Genomic DNA, 19,563 nt, shown 5'->3' on the forward strand with positions numbered 1-19,563 from the left:
AGAACTTCATTATTACCTCTTGGGGATATTCAATTAGTTGTAGAACTCAACAGTAGAATACCTACATCTGTCCATAAATCCCATTCAAAAACGTTTACTCCTGTTGACAGGTCAGTCAATCTGCACAATTAATAATAGTAATCTGGTTTAACAGAATGCTCTCTATAGCAATTAAAAAAATGTTAATCTTAAAATAACCTTTCAAATGATCCTTTTTTTAAGATAATGTTTTGGGCATTTTAGCCTTTAATAGACAGGACAGCTGTAGACAGGAAAGGGGGGAGAGAGGGAGAAGACATGCAGCAAATGGCCACAGGTCAGACTTGAACCCTGAGCCGCTGCATCAAGGACTGAGCCTCTGCATATGGGCGCCCGCTCTACCAGGTGAGCTACCCAGGCGCCCCAAATGATCCTTTCTAATAAGTAACCAATGTTTATGGAGCACATTTAAAAAGCTGCATTTTACTTTTGCACATTAAGATTTTTAAACAAGTGCCCTTATGTCTGCAGAATGTCAGAGAATAGCACTTTCACTTGTTGGACAGATTTAACATGGATCTCACAGACATCAAGGTTTGGAAAGGGTTTTATTTTCACAATAAAACGTAATTATACAATTTAACATAAATCAAAGGTGGCTCCACGAAAACAAAACAAATGACAAAGTGACTAGAAAGATTTGTCAAAGCTGTACTAAAGCACCGTGATAAAAAAAAAAAAAACAATTAGCAATAAAAAGGTGTTGACAGACTCTAGTGGGTCAGCAGAGACATAAAACTAGCAAAAGCAAAAAGCCTTAAAGAAAGAAATGTCTATGTAAAGTAATATGGTTTCTTCACATTGACGCCATATTCAGTGAGGGCAGGAGTCAGGTCCTCCATTGTCAGAGTGTACTTCTTATCCTATATATAATGAAGAAGAAAAACATACAAAACCATTAGCTATCTAGAACAACATGATCAGAGCATATACAAACTACATCTGTCACCATCTTCTAACAACACCCTTTTCTCCCCCTCACATACAGCAAGCAAGCAAAATTTATTTATTTTAAGCACAAATTGTAAACGGTGTGAGGAAGATTTATTTAGGCAGGTAAAAAGAAAATTACAATAATCCATACTTAGTGAGATAAAAGCATGTATTAGCAACTCAATTTCATTAACAACTGTCAAATATTGTTTGGAAGTATTACATTTAAAGCACATGTTAAAAATGAGAGAAACACTTACCTTTGTCTTACTCCTTGAGCTTCCTGAGGCAGTGCCCTTCATTTTACAGTACTGCAGCGCATCATTGGCAATGTCTGAGATAAACTTCTGAGAAGCAAGGGAAATCAGACGAATTCTAAAGAAATGAAAAAGGAAATCATTGTAGTTTTTACATAGCCAGCATGTATATATCTGTCTGTCTGTCTATTATTGAGAGGGGGGGGGCGGACAAAACTAATAAGTAATTTAAAAAGCTAAATAGAATGATAAATGGACTGCTTTTACATTCACGCAATCATTAGTATCGATCAGACACACTCACACTGAAGCTTGAAGGTAGCCTATACTTCATAGGCAGTCATTGTTGCACTTACATTCTTGGATCAGAAGCCTCAAAGCCAGCCCGGTTGAGGTAATAGCCAGTCACTGCATCAGGAATCTGAAGAAAGAAAATTAGCAGACTTCAACTTCTGGTCAAGATTCACATAGCCTACTTTTACTGCACTACTGACACTTGTTTGTAAAAAAAAAAAAAAATTAAGTAAAAATTATAGTATATCTGTTCAGTGATGATCATCCAAATGAACTGTTTGCACCAAGGCAAATTATTCAGCAGTGCTGCTTTACGGCAATATTAGATTTATAGGATTTTTGCATCAATGGGATTGAGCTCCTTGCTTTTAAGCCAAAAACAGACATACTATGCCCATCTCGATATTGTATATATAAATATTTTTGATAATGGTGTTAGAATCGAAAGTGGCTACTCAGTCGTGTGTGTCCAGGAGTACAGCAGGGGACTCAAAACACTGCACGGGGGTGCTCCAGTGTTAAAGATGAGAGTGGAAGTCGTGTATCCCCCAACAATCACCACCTGTGTTCCACATTGAGGTGTTTATTATTATTATTATTATTATTATTATTTTATTATTATTATTATTTAAGGGGAGTTTTGGGACCTTTAGTCAAAATAGACCTGACCCTCCCTTCACCAGAAATAAATATTGGATGACCCTCCAAAATAATATGGAGAAAAGGGATGACCCTCCCCAACAATTTATTGATGCCTTCTGTACTGGTTTGCACTTGGCAAAGATGTACAGATGCCCATTGTTTTTTTTACAGCCATGACATATGTGATTAAACCTCTGCATTCTCATCTGACGCATCCCACTCCTCTGTTATGGTGTGGTGGCCATTTCAGTAGATTTACTCACTAACATTGTTGTGGAAACACAATAAGCATGGAAACTAAAAGCATACTTCCTGCAGTACTGCATTACTTCAAATACTAAGTTACTCCTCTAGTAAACTAGTATTCATATGAAATAAAATAATAAAATATTGAGACCATTCAACAAAGCACACTGGGTAATACGACATTCAATACTGGTTGCTATGGACTCGTCACTAGGCTTCCTCAGTCATTGTATATTTTAGCATAGGTAAAGCTGCCAAAGCTGAACGTTATCCAAAACTCCATTTCTCAGACGAGTGTCAATTTTGGAGCTTGCATGCTACTACTCCTTCCTTCTCAAATGCCTTGAAAAGGCTGTCGTTTGCACAATTTCACAAATTAATCACCGGGACAGAAAGGATATTTGAGTCGGGTATGGCTGCAGCCTGGAGACCTCCCGTCTCATGCCCTCCCAGCTTGGTGCTGTCCGCAAGCTTCGACTTTTCAAAATAAAAGCTTGCGTCTGGTCCGCTATGTTTTCGTACGGTGTTTTGGATGTTTGAACTAAACAGTACGGCAATCATGCTAATGAATACAATTTTTTTTTCTTTTCTTAGTTATAACACGATGGAGCTAGCAAAGCAGTTTTGTGTTTATATGTGCGAGCGGGATTTATTCAGTTTGGGAAATCCCACGGTCTCTAAAGCTACAGCTCAAATCAAGGGGGTAAGTGTCTGTCAACAACCCGTACCTCCTATGGCGCCATTTTTACATTAGCTGTTTAAGTTTAATTACTAATGTTAACTAGCATTTTAGTTAGCAATAATTAGCCTGTGCCTATGTTATCTCCTTACATATACCTACGCTCTCCATCTCTGCAAGATTGGGAATGATTGAGATTTCTCTTGGCACAGCTACCAGAAGACTTACAACTTTCAGACAGGTTGCTCACGTCACATTTACATCGTCTCTCTCAGTTGGAGGCTGTGCAGTAACACTCACCGGAAAAGTGCTTCTAATATCCTTCACTGGTCTCCGTCCAGAGCAACGGGATCTGTTGGTCCATTCTATATATTGTCCATGGCTCAAATTGTCTGGCTGACTAAACAAGGAGGGATCCATCTGCTAGCGATAGGGGCCGAGACTGAGAGAGCTACATGGATAAATATGCACCAAACAAGCCACTTTGAAATGTTGCTGTTCTCATGAATACAAAAGTTGGGTGACCCTCCCCCCTAGACAAAAAAAATTGGATGACCCTCCCATCAACAAAGAATAAAAAGACATGACCGTCCCCTATTTTCCTCTGGTGGTCCATTCCATAAATACCGAACGGTCCCTTGAGATTATTTATTTTTTGGCATTTTAGAACAGCTTAGACATGAAAGGGGATAGAGAGGGGGAATGACATGCAGCAAAGATAGGTCGGAACAAAACCCGTGGCTGCTGCGGCAAGGACTGAGCCTCTGTACATGGGCGCACGCTCTACCAGGTGAGCTAGCCAAGCACACCACGTGAGGTGTTTAATCCCAGGTCCTTGAGTTTAGTGATGAGTCTGGAAGGAACTATGGTATTCAACGCTGAACTTTAGTCAATCAACAGAAATCTCACATAGCTTCCTTACTTTTCCATGTGAGATAGGGTGGTGCGGAGGATGTGTGCTATGGTTTAATTTGTGGCCTTTCCGATAACGTGTCTATCTGTGAATGCAGCTTATAGTAAACTGACTGACAAAACTTTACTTACTGTGGGAGTGTACTCTTCCAGCTGCATAAGAAAATCTGCCAGTGGCATGGTGGAGAGGGCAGGCTTTACATCTCCATTGGTGATGCCACCAGGAACATAGACACCATTGGAGACAGATGAGTCTGCTGATGGCGTCACCATGGCCGCTGAGGCTGAAGCTGTAATACAAGGGTTTTGTATGTATTTACTTTGAATTAAAGAAACAAAAGTGTACCTATCTTGTGCATTTCACAAACAATGAGATGTTACAGTTTGTACTTCTAGTATGTTGTTTAGCAGTACTGTATTGCCTAAAGAAAGGTTGAAAGTCCAAACCCTGTTTGCAGTTTAGTGTTGCAAACAAATCCAAGTCCACACATGATGATGCATGACAAATGCATGACGTACTTGTATATATATATATATATATATATATATATATATATATATATATATATATATATTGTGACCGGCAAAACAATCATCCATCTTCAGTAGAAATAAACTAGTTATCCTATGTTGAACGAAGTGTTGAGCACCACAACATGCACAATAACATTAGTAAAAGTCACATAACGTTACCATTACTCGTGACCGAAGGGATGCTGCTGACGTTGGTTGTTGCAATATCATTTGCGATACAATTACTTGAAGTTGAAGACGTCGATGATGACACTCCAGTTGTGACAGACTGATTAACGTTGTCAATATTCATGTTAACGTTAGCTAACGCGCGAACCTTGGCTAGCTAGCACAGAAAAAAATGTCCAAATATGCCCAAAAGCACGATCCCGTGCGAAATAGCTCTAAGACTACTTCTCTACAAAACACTGTGTTATGAAGTACAGCTATTTCTGTAACTTTGAGGATGTTTAAATCACAAAAATCAGGCGCTAGCTAGCATCAGAAACGTTTGTAGCTACCTGGCAGCAGAAAGCTAACCTCAGCTCACGCTGCGCTGCAGACTGCATGATATATAATCGCGTCATGTGACCCATGCTGTTCGTGTGGTTCGGATCTGACGAAGGTAGCCGAAGATTCCCGAAGACCCTCTAAAAACATGTACATCGTTTGGAGAGCATTCAAGTCTAACTTGCTACAGAGGGGTACATATACAGGTCCCAGAGTCAATAACCTTACCTGATAAAGCACATTCTAATCTTATCTAGTATATACTTCTTATCTAGTGGCCCATTTCACCCAAAAGTTAAAAAAAACTAATAATAAGATAATTAATCCAAAAGCTGCGGGGGAGACGACTCTCTCCAGTATTTTGAATTTGTACTGCACTAACTATTCTATTCAATGAGAAATATGCCGTCCAGTAGGATTGCAAAAAGGATAAGTTTAGATGTTTCTAATGTATTGTTGTTCTGAACTTGGTCTCAAGTTTGGAACATAATGTCTTTGCTTCTTCTTTGAAAATGTTAATGTCTTGGTGTTTTTATTTTTGAGTTTATTTTTCAGATATTTCATTTAATTTGTACATAAAGCCCCCCCCTAGTCCTTTTTATTTTGGTTATTACTTATTTTATTTATCTGTTTCCTTGTCTTCTTCAAGGCTGAATATTATATTCTTGTGTGTATTTGACTGAATGTACATCATCTACAAGACATTGAACGCTTATGTAAGTTCTTCAATGTTCAATACGCATAAAAAATAAAAAGTAACTTCCTTTGTCATTTTACTTTTTTTTTTTTTTGCATTATCTATAAAGTCTATAGACTTTGATTTAGTTATGTCATCAGCCATCTAGGAAACGTTATAGCTCACAGGTAATAGAGATTTGTAGCGTTACAAAAACCCATTTACACGTTATCTGCTAACTGGTCATTGTGATAAGTGAACCTAAATTTGTTTAACACCTCTGTTATTATTAAACATGAGACAAAATAGGCCTACATAAGAAAAAGAACAACACTGAAGATGTAGCTAAAATGTTGCCTTCGGCTGCTGTCGGAAATTTGCAATAACATCGTAACAACGTCCATTTTATTTCTATCATGTTTATGGTTTTGTATGGTGATTCATTGGTTTGGCCTGCCTTGTTAACTAAATGACAAAACAATGACCCTCTTTGAACGGAGCATTTTTTTGGATAGCGAAGATCAGATTGTTTCAGAGTCTGTCTAATATATATTTTTATGTCTATGATCGCACCACCACGCGTTAATTACATTACTGACAGACGACTAGGCCATATATGACTGCTGTGACAAATGTGACATCGACGCAACCATAGACTGTATAATATGTCTATGAACGCAACCCAAACTCCCCACCAGTCTATAGAATTGATTGCTAAGGGGAAGATTATTTAAACAACAACTCCAGCCGCGCACAGTACTTCCAGTTACCCTATATGGATGACTGATAATCTCCAGGTGTGTGAGTTCTTTATTGGGGTGCATTATTCCCGTAAAATGTTTCTATTTTCAAACAAGGAAACAACAGTTTACGAGGAACAGTGAAGGGCCTAGTGCACATTGCACACTGTAGGGGGCGTTACGCCACTTTGTGAGTGCTTTGCGGTTGGCTTTTTGTTCGAAGAAGTGAACCTCCCCTGCTGCTGCTGCTGTACAGTCAACCAAACGCTCACTGGACTACACTGGATGTAGACGTCTCATGACAAAATTAGACTAACGCGGAAGACAGACAGAAGGTTTTGACGGCTGTATGGAACCATATAGACTGTTAAAGTAATATATACAGTCATTGTATGGGACAAAACAGGTACTGAGCCAAACAGCCATGTCATAAACTGATCAATATTCATTACCAGAAACAATGTTTTTAATGAGCTACCGGTAACTATCTACTTTCATATAATATGTTAGTTAGCGCTTTTTGAAGGATACAGATGTGTTTAAATTGTTAATGTAGTCCACCTTCAAATGATGGCTAACTAAATGTAGTGAATAATAACCCAAGTATGATATGTCCCCGACAGGCACTGTAGACTGTATCAACCTCTGACTGATGATTGACTGGTGGTTATTACCTTAGGCATTGTGCAGGTGCGTCTACAAGCTTTGATTTGTGTTCAAGTTTACAGGGTGCCAGAATGACTTCTCCTGTCCGTGTCATCGTGGTGGGAGCTGGCAGTCGAGGGGAGATCTACTCCCAGTATGCATCTGTCCACCCTGATCGCGTTAAGGTCAGGAGAGGTTGCCCTGCAGCCTGGTCTTAATTGTCAACAAGGAGGCGATAAGTAGTTTAGTAGTTAGTTAGGATTGTGTTCTTATTTGACTGAATTGATGATAGAATCTCTGTGAACCAAATTATGAGATCATTGGCAAGAAAGAAACATGTAAAGTATAATATAAAGGTTTATGTCACGGTACAAGTAGATCCTCAAATCCATCTTTTCTGTAACAAGATAGGTTCATTTTGATCATAATGGTTTAAAAAAAAAAACGCAGGACTTTTATGTTTATTTTTTCCTGCTGTATTTCTAAATACATTTTTTTCACCACTGCCCAGGTATTAAGTTGTAATGTTTAATAGAGCACTTACGTCCAGTTCATTAACTCAACTTTACCATTTCAGGTTGTTGGAGTAGCTGATCCAAGGAAATTTGCTCGCACTAAACTTCAACAACAACACAAAATTGTAGATGAAAACATATTTGACGGTAAGCACTTCAACAACAACACACAATAGCAGATCAAATTTATATATGAAACAAAGAAAAAAATGCAGTGAATTGTTTATATCTGTCTTGTACTAAATTATTGAATGCTCTTTTTTTTTTTCAAACTAGACTGGCACAGTATAGTTGAAAGAGAGAGGTTTGCAAATGCAGTGCTAATTTGTACTCCAGACCGCCTTCATAAGGTAAATATACATATTCTATATATATATGTGTAACTCTTTAAAAAAAAAAAAAAAAAAAAAGTTTTAAACTAGTTTGTGTTCCGTAGGAACCTGCGGTGGCCTTTGCAAAGAAGGGCTACCACATTCTGTTGGAGAAACCAATGGCAGTGAGTGTTTAGTAAATAAACATTAACCATCTTAACATAGAGCATAACTTTAATCTTCATTTGGGTGTTAATGATCCTACATAGTTTTTTACAGTAATTTGTTTCTTGTTAGTTTGTTATTCTGTATTTTGATTAAAAAAATATCCTTTCATTTCAGATTACAGTATATTTCTTTCAAGTACATTGCAAACTTCAGAAAAGAAACTATTTTGTGTTAGTATCTGAAATATGAAAACATTTTCTCTCGCTTTTCCTTTCTATGATTGCATTTGTGTGACACTCATGCCTGCCTTGCACACCAATGTGTTCACATGACTCTAGACAACTGCTGAAGACTGCATGGCGATTGTGGAGGCTTGCACTCAGAGTGGCGTGATGCTATCAGTGGGTCATGTTCTTCGGTATGATCCCGTCATCCACAAGATAAAGGTGAACATTTTCTGTCACACTTTCTGCGAAAAACACAGTTTTCTTCACCAGGCACGGGTCACAGTTTTGACACTATAGATGTAAAATGTTGTACCTTAAAAAAATAAACCTGTAATTTGAGTTTTAATAAGATGTAGTGAAGTAGGATGCAGCATATTTTGATTGTTTCAATTACAGAACATAAACTATTTCTCACACTGAGGTAAGTGGTAAAGAAAATCACAAAATCCAAATTTGGGTTTTACCTTGATTTGTTTTTCCTTCTAGGAGCTGATAGATGCTGGAGTCATAGGTGATGTGATGCACATTCAGCACTTTGAGCCGGTACGAATTTGAATAGAATAGAAATAAAGACAAACATCCTCAGGGCTCTTCATTAAACAGTAAAAGTATTTCTGCTTTTAGCACATTTTTTTTTAAATTTATTTTTAAATCAAGGCATACCTGTTACAGATTAGACTTGTCAACCTCTTGTTCCAGGTTGGGTTTTACCACTTTGCTCACTCATTTGTTCGGGGGAACTGGAGGAATGAAGCAGAGAGCTCTTTTGCTCTTTTGGCTAAATCGTGCCATGACATCGACCTAATACATCACTGGGCTGGAGCACGCAGGTAAACCATCAGGCAACCGGCAATGATCAACGCCCATAGACTGTATAATATTGATGGACAAAGCATCCGGTTCGGCGAAGTACTGCAAATGCGGTAGTGCCTTAAACCTGCATTCTATCTGAATTCCAGCAGGGGGGGGGGGCGACACGTGCGGTTGCAAAAGGAGGTCGGTTTCTGTAGAAGTCGAGAAAGTAACCCACTTCTCACTTCATTTTCTCAGTAAACATTTTCATAATGAGTTTATGGTCTCAATCGCTAGTTTTAAGTCTTCTACAACACAGAATGATGTTAATTTTTTGAATTATGGTCTTGTTGATTTTAAAATCGGCGATAAAGCAGGGGGTGTTTTAGGGCGTGGCTATGATGTGATTGCCAGTGAAAGTGTGTAACGTAACATAGAGTGTAAGGGCTCCTCCCTCTCGTCTAAAATCGTCACATCCGCAACCTGGATGGCTGCACCCGTAACGGCAAACTCGACGACTCATAGCAGATTTCCACAAACCAATGGGTGACGTCACACATGCTCTGTCCATTAATATTATACAGTCTATGTCAACTCCAAGCTTATCTGAGGTTCAGAAGTAAGATGCAGTTAACGCTTTTGTTAGACCACAGTCTCTGTGTTTTCAGGTGGACAAGGTTGTTTTCTGTGAGGTTGTTCTGTTTTTCCTAAGAATAATCATTAACTTTCCTGTTATTACTTGACAGGTGTGTGAAAGTGTCATCATTTGGATCTGTCAGCCACTTCGGAAAAGAAAACAAGGTCTGTGGTCTCTTCACAGCCTAATCACTATCGTAAAGGAAACTAGAAGGGCACTCGCAATGATAACGAAAGTGAAAAACAATTTGTGTATCCTCCCCGTGACTCGGATCCATTTAAAAATGTAATGAGTTCTTCCTTGGCCCATGCAACACTCTTCCACCACATTTCATGAAAATTGGGCCAGGAATTTTTGCCATAATCCTGCTGACAAACAAACAGACCGAAAATTTAACCACCTTGGCAGAGGTAACCAGTAGCTACTGCAGAAAAAAACTATTTTTGTGATTATTTTTGTGACAGCAGATAATATTACAACACTAAAATCCCTTTCAACTTTGCAAAGTTATGTGTTTGTGTCATTAATGTTGTAAGATTGAGGAATGGTGGACCCAAATGCAGAGAGAGAGAAGCAGGCAGGAGCAGCGTTGAAACTCAGATTTAATGGACAAAAAAGGAGGGGAGCAAACAACAAAAGAAGTCCTGATGGCAACAGGCAAAAAGGTATAAGGTACAAAAAACAAGAACAGGGAATCCAGGGAGCCGTGACAAATACAGGAACACACACTGACAGGACAAAGACACAAAGTAAAGCTAGATACGACGAGACAGAAAACAGACTATCAAAATAAAACAGGAAACCAGGACAGCAGACAGGAAACATGAAATGAACTAAACACAGAGACTTGACACAACAAGACGAGACACAACAGAAATATGCAAAACAAGAAACATACAGAAATCTACAAACACAGGGAATATAAACAAATAAACAATAAAGACAACAGAAATGAACAAATATGTAACAGAAATAACCCAAAACCATAACAATTAAGATGTATTATATCCATGACAGTTCTCTGTATTATTGAAAACAGAAATGTCTATACTAAGCATGAATATGAAATGTGACCTCGTTATTTGTCAGCCAACAGGTGCTGGAAATCGCTGCCTGGATTGTTCAGTAGAACAAAACTGTCCATATTCGGCATGCAAAATCTACCTGGATAGAGTGAAACAGGTTAACATTTCAACCAATTATCTATTATACTTTACCATCTGTGAACATAATTCTTTACTTGCTGTACATGATTTTATATTTACTGTATGTATGTATGTATGCGTGTATGCATGTGCGCTAGGGTCACACCGGCTGGCCTGTATCAGTCATATGTCCGAGCTCGTTCCCAGACATCGAGTCAGTAACTGAGGCCCTGAGGACTGGACCATATGGCCGCTGTGTCTACGAGTGTGACAATGACGTCTGCAGTAACCAGGTCAGAAAACACTGTAACACACCTTAAGACATGGCTCTTAATCTCCATGGCGCAACATACTGTGCTATTCCTCTGTAACCCATTAAGCTTCATTGCTGCTAAAATAAAACTTCATCATTTCAGCTGATATTTTCAGACTGCTGCTAATTCCCTAATGCCTCGTCCTGTTTATCTGTTCTATTGGCCCAGGTTGTTAACATGGAGTTTGAAGGGGGTCTGACGGCAGCCTTTTCCATGGTGGCGTTCACCGAGGAGCTATGCAAGCGAAAAACAACCATCTATGGCAGCAAGGTAGGAAGTGGAAGGAATGTGCATTGCAAAAAAGGAAAGGGAAAGAAATGCTAAAACTGAAGATACAAGAAATGCTACCAAGAAAGGAAGCCAGCAGGAAAAATATACAGCCACTGGCATATTCAGCTACTGGCTCACAAAAAATCAAAGTAATTCTACCTTAAAAAAAAGTGTTTATACATTGCAGAAAGGGGTGACAAAATCAAATAGTAGTGTTCCTACTGTATCATGGTTTGACCAAACAAAATCCTATTGTACTGTATGTTGCCTAGCTCTAACTCTGCTTCTGAGATGGATGCTTCAGTTAAATACAGCCTATATAATGAACTGTGTCTTCACAGGGGGAGCTGTCATGTGACAGCCATGAGGTACGCGTGTTTGACTTTCTGACCCAAAGATCCACAAAGCACACGGCACGCAATGACGCCCCCAGGCAGTTTGGCATGAGTGGACATGGTGGAGCAGACTACCACCTGATGGATGCCTTTATTTCTGCTGTGGCAGTAAGTGCTTATAAATACTTTAATTTTATTTTGTCAATGTATAGTTTCCTGTTTTGTTTTCCCCTTGGCCAACTCCAGAATAAACTAAATTAGTTGTTGAACAGCGTTGATTTATTTGAACCTTTGCCTTATATTGACAGTTGACCTGTACTTGCAGTTGTTTGGCCAGATTAAGAACAGATTAAGAATATTCCCTGTATTTACATTGTTGTACCTGTGGATAAGGTACTAATACTAATTTCATGTATAGGACTTGGAAACACTGACTGTGATGGTTGATTAGCTGTGTGTGTGTGTGTGTGTGTGTGTGTGTGTGTGTGTGTGTGTGTGTGTGTGTGTGTGTGTGCAGAAAAACGATCCATCCCTGATCCGTGCGGGTCCTAAGGAGACGCTGCTGAGCCATTTGCTGGTGTTTGAAGCTGAGCGTTCGCGACTGGAGAGCAGGGTGGTATACTGTGGTGACACTGGCCAGAGCTAGACACGACTGAAAAACACAATGACATTAAACTGATCTCACCTTAAAAATCAAACACTATAATGAAATGGATAATGAAACTCCTCTTGCTTCTACTATCAACTGAACTGAGGGCAAAATTGTGTAATGAGGCTGATTGTTTAGTTCATATTGCTCAGGGAAATGTGTGTGTGTGTCTGTAAAGTTAAAGTTAAATTTAGAAGTACTATGATGCCAAGAACTTGATCATTGTTGTTAAGCAAAATTAATGCTCTTTGATCGAGTAGTGTCCATGTAAAATATTCTCATAATTTCTAGTAAAAACGGGGACATCTGTGTAATTTAAATTGTCTTTGAATCATTGTTTGCTCTTAATGTCATCCCACACACAATATGAGTTTTCCCACCGGTGTCAGTGTGCAGAATATATTTCAGGATGTTTATGAATGCTGACCAGTTTGTTGAGAGTTTATCTGTCACTCTGAGCAGCTTCTTGAAATGCTCAGTTAAATATTTAAAAACAACTGAGCTATAGAGAGAATACACTAAATAACTTAAATACATTTATTGAATTACAATTGAATTAAGTAAGTACCTCTGGCTGTGAACAAATGCACATTAATATACTATATGCATACTGTAAATATACCAGTAGCTCTCACATTTTTTGTTATTCCCTGTTGAATAACTGACACATTGAAGCTTCACATGCCGATCTAAACATTCATAGAGCATAATAAACTTTTAGAAAATGTAAAAGCTCAGCAGAGACTTGTTTCTCAGTGTGCAATAGCTTATGGCAGCTCCAAGGAGCATCATCTACTGTAAACATCAGTCTGTCTTCTTTTTCCTCTGAATCTGAGGGACACATAATGAAGAAAAACTTTTTTGTAATGTCTGCCAGGGCATATAGTAAATCTCATGAAATTAGCTGCAGTGGTTCCCAAACTGGGGAGGGGGCGCCGGAGTTATAACGGTTATATTTATTTAAATATAAATAAATAATGCATGGTTCAGCTGCACTGCTAGCAAAGCATGGACAAATTTGTGAAAGGACTTCTGGGTAAACGTAAGGCAGACGACGAAGCTAGACCAACACCACAACTACCAAAACAAAGGCAAGAAAACTGTACATATTTTTAATAAATTTGAAGAAATTGAAAATCTTTTCAGTTATACTCACCTTCGTATTGACCAGTTTCAGGAGATCATGTCTACTCACTGGCTCCTTTGCAACCAGCAGCAGTGACTCCACCATGTCTGGGTCATCACTGAGGCATCACAGAGATTGCAAATTCATATGTGCAGTTTTTTCAAGTGTACAAGAGGTTGATTAATGAGTACGGTATTGCTAGATGTCTGCCTGTGTATATTTTTATTCTATATCATTGATCTTTGAGTGTCATGTCTGATACCTGCACACTTAAAAAAGATTAAAAAAAACACCTACGCAGGTGCAGGGGTCGCAGAAGCAGTGGTGAAGTTTACAGCTGTGGGGGTCATTCCCAGGAGCTGCCCAGCAATGGCACTGAGGCTGTCAATGTCCTGGAGGTGAGAAAGTATATTAATATGCTGTAGCAGCAACTGGCATTTTAAAAAGTTTCTAGGCTCCCATGTTCCATTTTTCTTTTCACAAATATGAGGTTGCTAAAAGACCCCGATGGTTTTTGGAATTTCAGAAAACCGCACCAGAAAGCACAGTAGTGTGAGCTGGCTGACGGATCAAAACACGCAGAGGCCTGAAGCTTCATCTAGTTTGTACTGGTTGTTGTGACAGTATTTCGACTCTCTATACTGACAAGGCGTTTCATATCCACATACCCACTGGTCGAGGTTCTGCTGGAAGTGGAGAAAGGACTGCAGAGTGAGAAGCTCATTGACTCTGTTCTCCACCCTTCTCAGGTACTCTACGATGTTTTCATCCTGGACTCCATCAGAGGAGCCCAGCTGGTCGCAGATCTCAGAGCTGTCATAGCTGATCTGAAGCAATGATTTAACACCTAGTAAAAGTAGTTGTGAGATATCAAAGAGTCACAATATTTCTACAAGACTGATGATATTACATTTATCTACCACTAGTAGATGGAACTTTCATTGTCTACCATGTTACTGTACTTGTCTATACTTAATTATTTTTAAACAGGGACAAATCAAATTGAAAGGCAGGTGAAATCTGGCTGTTTTTACTGCTCACCTGCAAACATACGTAGCTGTTAGAACATCATTTCCCTAAATTTGATGTAAATTACATTAGATTTACAAAGCAACAAATATTCCAGCAGTGTTCATTTTTAACTGTTCAGTCTGCATGCTGCTGCTTTCAGGGGTTCTACGATAGAATAAGACAATATACATTTTAAGTAAGTGTTGCGTTGGGACTAGAAATTAACATAGTATATATATACTATTTATATATGACAATGTGCGTTTTCTAGTGACAAAATACAGATAAAAAATGCTAAACTATCATACAATTTGCCATGTTTCTGTTGCTTCCATTCAAAAGGATAATATTATGCAGGGGTGCCCTTTGCTGTACCTTCTTTGAGCCGATCTAGGAGCTTTTCAATAAACTCAACACGCTGTTGATAAACTGCCAGCTGTTGCTCGATTGCCTCTTGCTTGATGGAAACTTTCATCTGAAGAGCCTGACGCTGCTCCTGCTGCCGCTGCTCCTCAGCCGCAAAGATCTCTCTCTCATTGCAAAGCTTTCAGTTCGAGACATAATGGAAGACGCAACCAAAATTACACTTTCCTTCATGCTTTATCTCTCTATCTCTCTCTCTCTCACACACACACACACACACACACACACACAGACCAACCTGAGAGATCTGCCTTTGAATGGTCCCTGCTTCATTGTGCTGATAGTTGACAAATTTCAGGAAAGTGTAGTTCTGCTCCTCCACTAATGGAAATATATAACAACACATTTTGATTGCTGACAAAATGCACAACTTCCATTGCCTCAGTCATTTTTTTAATGGGGACTTACTTTGTATGAAGTTCCTGACTAGTGTGTCCAGGTCACTTTCCTCTGTCTCTGTGAGGATCTTTTTGATAGCATCCTCAAAATCTTCCGGTCCCAATTATTCTCCTCCTCAATGCATCAATATCTTCACTTTCTGTTTATTCACGCCTGTAGAGTAACCCCTGCCCACTCTCACACCAGATTTAGGATCAATCAGAATTTGCATTACGAAATTATTTGAGTTCAGGTGTATCAGCTCCCATTCGGCCTGCCTTTATTTTGCATTTCTTTTATGCATGGGGTGTGTCACAATATCTGTCAGTGTAACCACTTTTGCAGTAAAATATATATTTTTTAAGAATCTAGTTCATATGTGGGAGACCTAAGAGAATAAGACAAATGTTGTGCTTTGTTCTACCTAAGGTAGGGGTATCTCTAAAAACTAAAGCACTTTTAGGGGTCTTCACTCTAGCCTATTACTAAAGGCATGTATTATTTAAAATGGCACATTGTTTTTTAAAATTATTAGATACAGTACAATGCATAAACCGGTGCTAAAAAAGACTGAAATCACATAAGCATAGTTAGTCTATACTACAGTAATATTGTAATATAAAATATCAACAATTAATTGTATGTATGTGTTCAAAAATGTGCGCTCTCAGAAAAATAAAAGATAGCAATAGAATAACCTTCTCGTTTTGTCCTTTGTCAAGCAGTAACATATTTTAAACACAAGGTGTCACTAGTTCATTTGATTAGATGAAAATATTGATTAGAAAAAACTGGCCTGCAGTGACAGTGGTCTGTTGTGTTAAACAGTCTGTGCTTTAGGACTAAAAAAATCTCAAAATGCTGTGGAATATCAGAGCAATACTGATGAAGCTTATAATGACCTGTGGAAAAGGCTGGCAAGAACTGTTCACAACAACTACTTGCTGAGTAGCTTTGGCATAGCAGCCTTTGACATAGTGGCACACTTAAGGGAATGGCAGGATGATTGAACTTTGTACACTCAGATTGCTGAAACTAAAAAGAATATCAAATAGTAATATCCTTTCAAATTTGTGACATGAGTAGTTCACAGGAAAGGTGTGTTCAAAGCATGAGATTTACAGTCACCTTTTTTGTGGTCTGTGTCATGGTTGTTGCGTGCAATAGCCTTAATGGAAGGGAAAAACCTAGGAAAACCTCAAATTTGCAATAATGAGACATTTCCCGTTTCAAGTTGCTCCTCTCTTTGATGTACTGAGCCACATCTTTAGCATTCTGGTCCACCAGCATCCTCTGTTTTTCATGGCTCTTCACACTAGGTGTAGCCATGAACATACAACAAATTGGACAGTTATACATAGTGGACATACTTCATCTTCATAAATCTAAGATGTTACCCAGGGGGAAAACATATTGGTAAAAACTAAGCAGACACATGCAAGTGTGCCTCAACTGTATAACTTTAGCAAATGAAGTCTGCTCTGATGCATTTGTTGTGTGTTATCACTTAATGATGTCCCTCTATTAGATATTAAGAAATGTAAGTAAGGTTTACAATCTCAGTTAGCATGCTCAGCTGAATGAGCAACTGCTTCTTTGTAAGCATGTAATTCACTGTCAAAACAAATACATCTTCCTTGCTGTGCCTGATGTGTAAACAAATGACTATGTACTCCAACCTAACAATTGTGCACAATGGGTCACAATAAATGGAACTAGATTTAGAGTGCTGCAGAACGGTTTACCTGGCATTGAAGGCTTCAGTGCATTTCGTCATGAGGTTACAAATATCCTTGCGAATTGCATGCAGCTCCTGAATGAGATAATACAGTTAACTGTCAACATTCTCTAAATATTACCCCTTTAATACCCCTTCACTCACCCAATCCCACATCAAAACATCTCCACTATCAACAGCCAAGTTTTGTCTGGCACAATTCCCAAACAGCTCCAGCTTTGTGAATGGTGTTAAATCTTCTGTTGTAAAGTGATTTAATTAAATGTAATAAAAAGAATTCTGTCATTTCAACAAGATCTAAAAGTAAGAGGGATGGAAGCATCATTCTGGAATCTCAATCAATAGATCAATGTACTGTATTGTGTATTCAACATGGTCTCACGCCAGTTCGTGAAATGGTCACGTTATTTAGATTTACTGATTCTTCTTATGATTTTCTTGTTTATTTCGTGTACAGGTCACGATTTTCAAATGTGACCATTTTACGAACTGCCATGACACTGGGCTGCTCTCGGGGACGCAACAACGGAACTCACTGATGTTAAGTGAATGTACCTTTTCCAGCTGAGTTTGAACATGTAGGAACTGTTTCTTCTCAACATGCAGTATCTTGAGCTCTTCCCTCAACTCGCTATTCCTGGTCATTGTCGTATTGATGCATTTGCGACCCTAGAATAGAAACATACCTACATTTTTGTTTGTGTTTACTAGTAGTAGTTAGACTAAGTCTAACAAAAATTATAATAATAAATAATTATTAATAATTTATGGTGAAGTGAATTATCTGTGTACCACTAACCCTGTGCAGTTTGTTTTCTATTAAGTAGGTGGTTTTTAGTAAGTTGCTCTTATCAGATTTCATACTGTGATGTGTAGTTCCCCCACCAGTCTTCTGTCCTGCCAACTTCCTCTCCCATTTTAAAATCTGAAAAGAAAAGCACACAAGTAGGGTCAACTGTGTTAAGAAAAGCAAGAGAAATTCACTGTACTGCATTCTGTGAATGGTCTACGGGAAAACACACTTCACCTGATCTTTCAAAGATGCCACTTTGCCTTTTTCTGCTTCCAGCTCCTCATCTATTCCGTCTCCACAGGCCAACTTGGCAGTAAGGTCTTGAACAACACTAGTATCAGTCCAACGAATGGAACAACTCTGAGAGGCTCTGAGACTGAGTAAAAGCTCTTCACGTTCATCCTGGAGCCTCTGGATCTCCCGTCTGATTACACAGATACACAAACACATAAATACACACAATGTTTAGACAAAACATGTGAACTTACAGAGGACATAATGTGTTATGTCTCAGTCAAACATGAAAACATAGAACAGATGCGTTTAAAAGTCACATAAGTCTAATTATTGTGAGTATTAGCTGTTGATTTTACTCCCTACTCTTACTACCTAGGATCTACAAGGCATCCTAGACAGGCATAGTTTGCTAAAAAAGATACTTCCAATTTGGGTTTCAATCTGGCCCAAAACTTTGTATTTATCTTCCCCTTCAATCTAATCTGTAGTTCTGATTAACTGTTTATTCAATGATTGAAAACACACTGAATTTAAAAATGATGGTATTTAGCATGGACTCATAACATAATTGAATCTCTGTAAAATGTCACTGGAGCTGACAAGAATTGGTAGATAAAGGAGGCCACTGGGTTTTCTCAGTATATGCCACTCTTGGCTCCCTCTGATCTACGATGATGCAGCTGCAGTTTGTTCAGCTCGGTTTCAGCTGCATTAAAAAAAAAATGTCACATCTCAAAACTAACGTTAACGTTACGTTTTAATCAATTATATAAAGGATGCATTTTCTATTATTGGTGTGAGAGATACCTAACAGTTGGCTAGTCAGATTTTTGTAAATTAAGCAAATTATTAATATGTGAAACATAGCACTAGCGTTAAGTAACATGTTTGTATCAAAAAAAGTCAGCTATAGCTAGTTATGTGTCTTATTGGTTCGGACTGTAGCGTTAGTGTCCTTGTGTCACAAAGTCACAAGATGTAGCTAGCTAGCTAAATAGCGGCATTAACAGTTACTTACAAAAATCCACAAATAATTGACTTCTGACAGCAGATGATCGACGACTCATAATGAATTGCGTTATGATCCGCCTTGAGTCTGGTGATAACAATCAAGTTACCAGATTGTTAACTTCTTGAACATGGTGACAGTAACGTTAGCTACAAAGTGAAAATTGCAACTAACGTTAGCGTAACTAAATTGTAACTAACGTTAGCCTAGCTAACCATTGGTTGTTAGCCACAAATAAGAAAGCTGCATTAGCTAACGTTAGTGTTAAATGGTAAGCGATAAAAAACTAGCGTCGGTTAGTTCTAGTCAACATTAGCCAAACTGAGATAACGTTAGCTAGCAATCGTTAATTTATATTAACTAGCTAACCGAATTAGCATTATTTAGTTAAGCTAGTTA

General features: G+C 38.5%; 2 protein-coding genes and 1 pseudogene across 4 annotated transcripts; 1 reads left to right on the forward strand and 2 right to left on the reverse strand.

Moving 5' to 3' along the window:
• Nucleotides 1-568: 568 nt before the first annotated feature.
• On the reverse strand, nt 569-5,092 carry taf10 (TAF10 RNA polymerase II, TATA box binding protein (TBP)-associated factor). Its single transcript, XM_031286922.2, has 5 exons — nt 4,696-5,092; nt 4,135-4,292; nt 1,586-1,650; nt 1,233-1,347; nt 569-902 (listed from the first exon to the last, which is right to left on the reverse strand). The coding sequence occupies exons 1-5, from the start codon at nt 4,826-4,828 to the stop codon at nt 813-815; spliced, it is 561 nt and encodes a 186-aa protein (XP_031142782.1). The 5' UTR covers nt 4,829-5,092; the 3' UTR covers nt 569-812.
• Nucleotides 5,093-6,581: 1,489 nt separating this feature from the next.
• Nucleotides 6,582-12,936, forward strand: zgc:154075 (uncharacterized protein LOC556929 homolog). Of its 3 annotated transcripts, none has more exons than XM_036008136.1 (14): nt 6,582-6,847; nt 7,163-7,271; nt 7,664-7,748; nt 7,878-7,951; nt 8,038-8,097; nt 8,419-8,526; nt 8,794-8,850; nt 9,007-9,137; nt 9,846-9,900; nt 10,826-10,918; nt 11,040-11,174; nt 11,364-11,465; nt 11,807-11,972; nt 12,318-12,936. In XM_036008136.1, exons 1-14 carry the CDS (start codon nt 6,834-6,836, stop codon nt 12,350-12,352), a joined length of 1,224 nt encoding a protein of 407 aa, XP_035864029.1. In that variant the 5' UTR covers nt 6,582-6,833; the 3' UTR covers nt 12,353-12,936. The 3 variants fall into 3 exon arrangements, with proteins under 3 accessions (XP_035864029.1, XP_031142154.1, XP_031142155.1); XM_031286294.2 differs by having other exon boundaries at nt 6,596-6,847; nt 11,807-11,968; XM_031286295.2 differs by having other exon boundaries at nt 6,642-6,847; nt 7,170-7,271; nt 11,807-11,968.
• Nucleotides 12,937-12,972: 36 nt separating this feature from the next.
• LOC116040717 lies at nt 12,973-19,563 on the reverse strand (annotated as a pseudogene).

Source organism: Sander lucioperca, chromosome 12 (assembly GCF_008315115.2).
Source record: "Sander lucioperca isolate FBNREF2018 chromosome 12, SLUC_FBN_1.2, whole genome shotgun sequence".
NCBI classification, from domain to species: Eukaryota; Metazoa; Chordata; class Actinopteri; order Perciformes; family Percidae; genus Sander; species Sander lucioperca.

Bases quoted from the DNA above. Each gene is read 5' to 3' on its own strand.
- taf10 (XM_031286922.2), bottom strand. From the start codon at position 4,828: ATGAATATTGACAACGTTAATCAGTCTGTCACAACTGGAGTGTCATCA. The intron at 1,348-1,585 runs GTAAGTGCAACA...TCATTTCTTTAG, and splicing joins GAGGCTTCTGATCCAAGAAT to AATTCGTCTGATTTCCCTTG. The intron at 903-1,232 runs GTAAGTGTTTCT...CATTATATATAG, and splicing joins GCTCAAGGAGTAAGACAAAG to GATAAGAAGTACACTCTGAC.
- zgc:154075 (XM_031286294.2), top strand. The intron at 7,749-7,877 runs GTAAGCACTTCA...TTTTCAAACTAG, and splicing joins AGATGAAAACATATTTGACG to ACTGGCACAGTATAGTTGAA. The intron at 10,919-11,039 runs GTTAACATTTCA...CATGTGCGCTAG, and splicing joins ACCTGGATAGAGTGAAACAG to GGTCACACCGGCTGGCCTGT.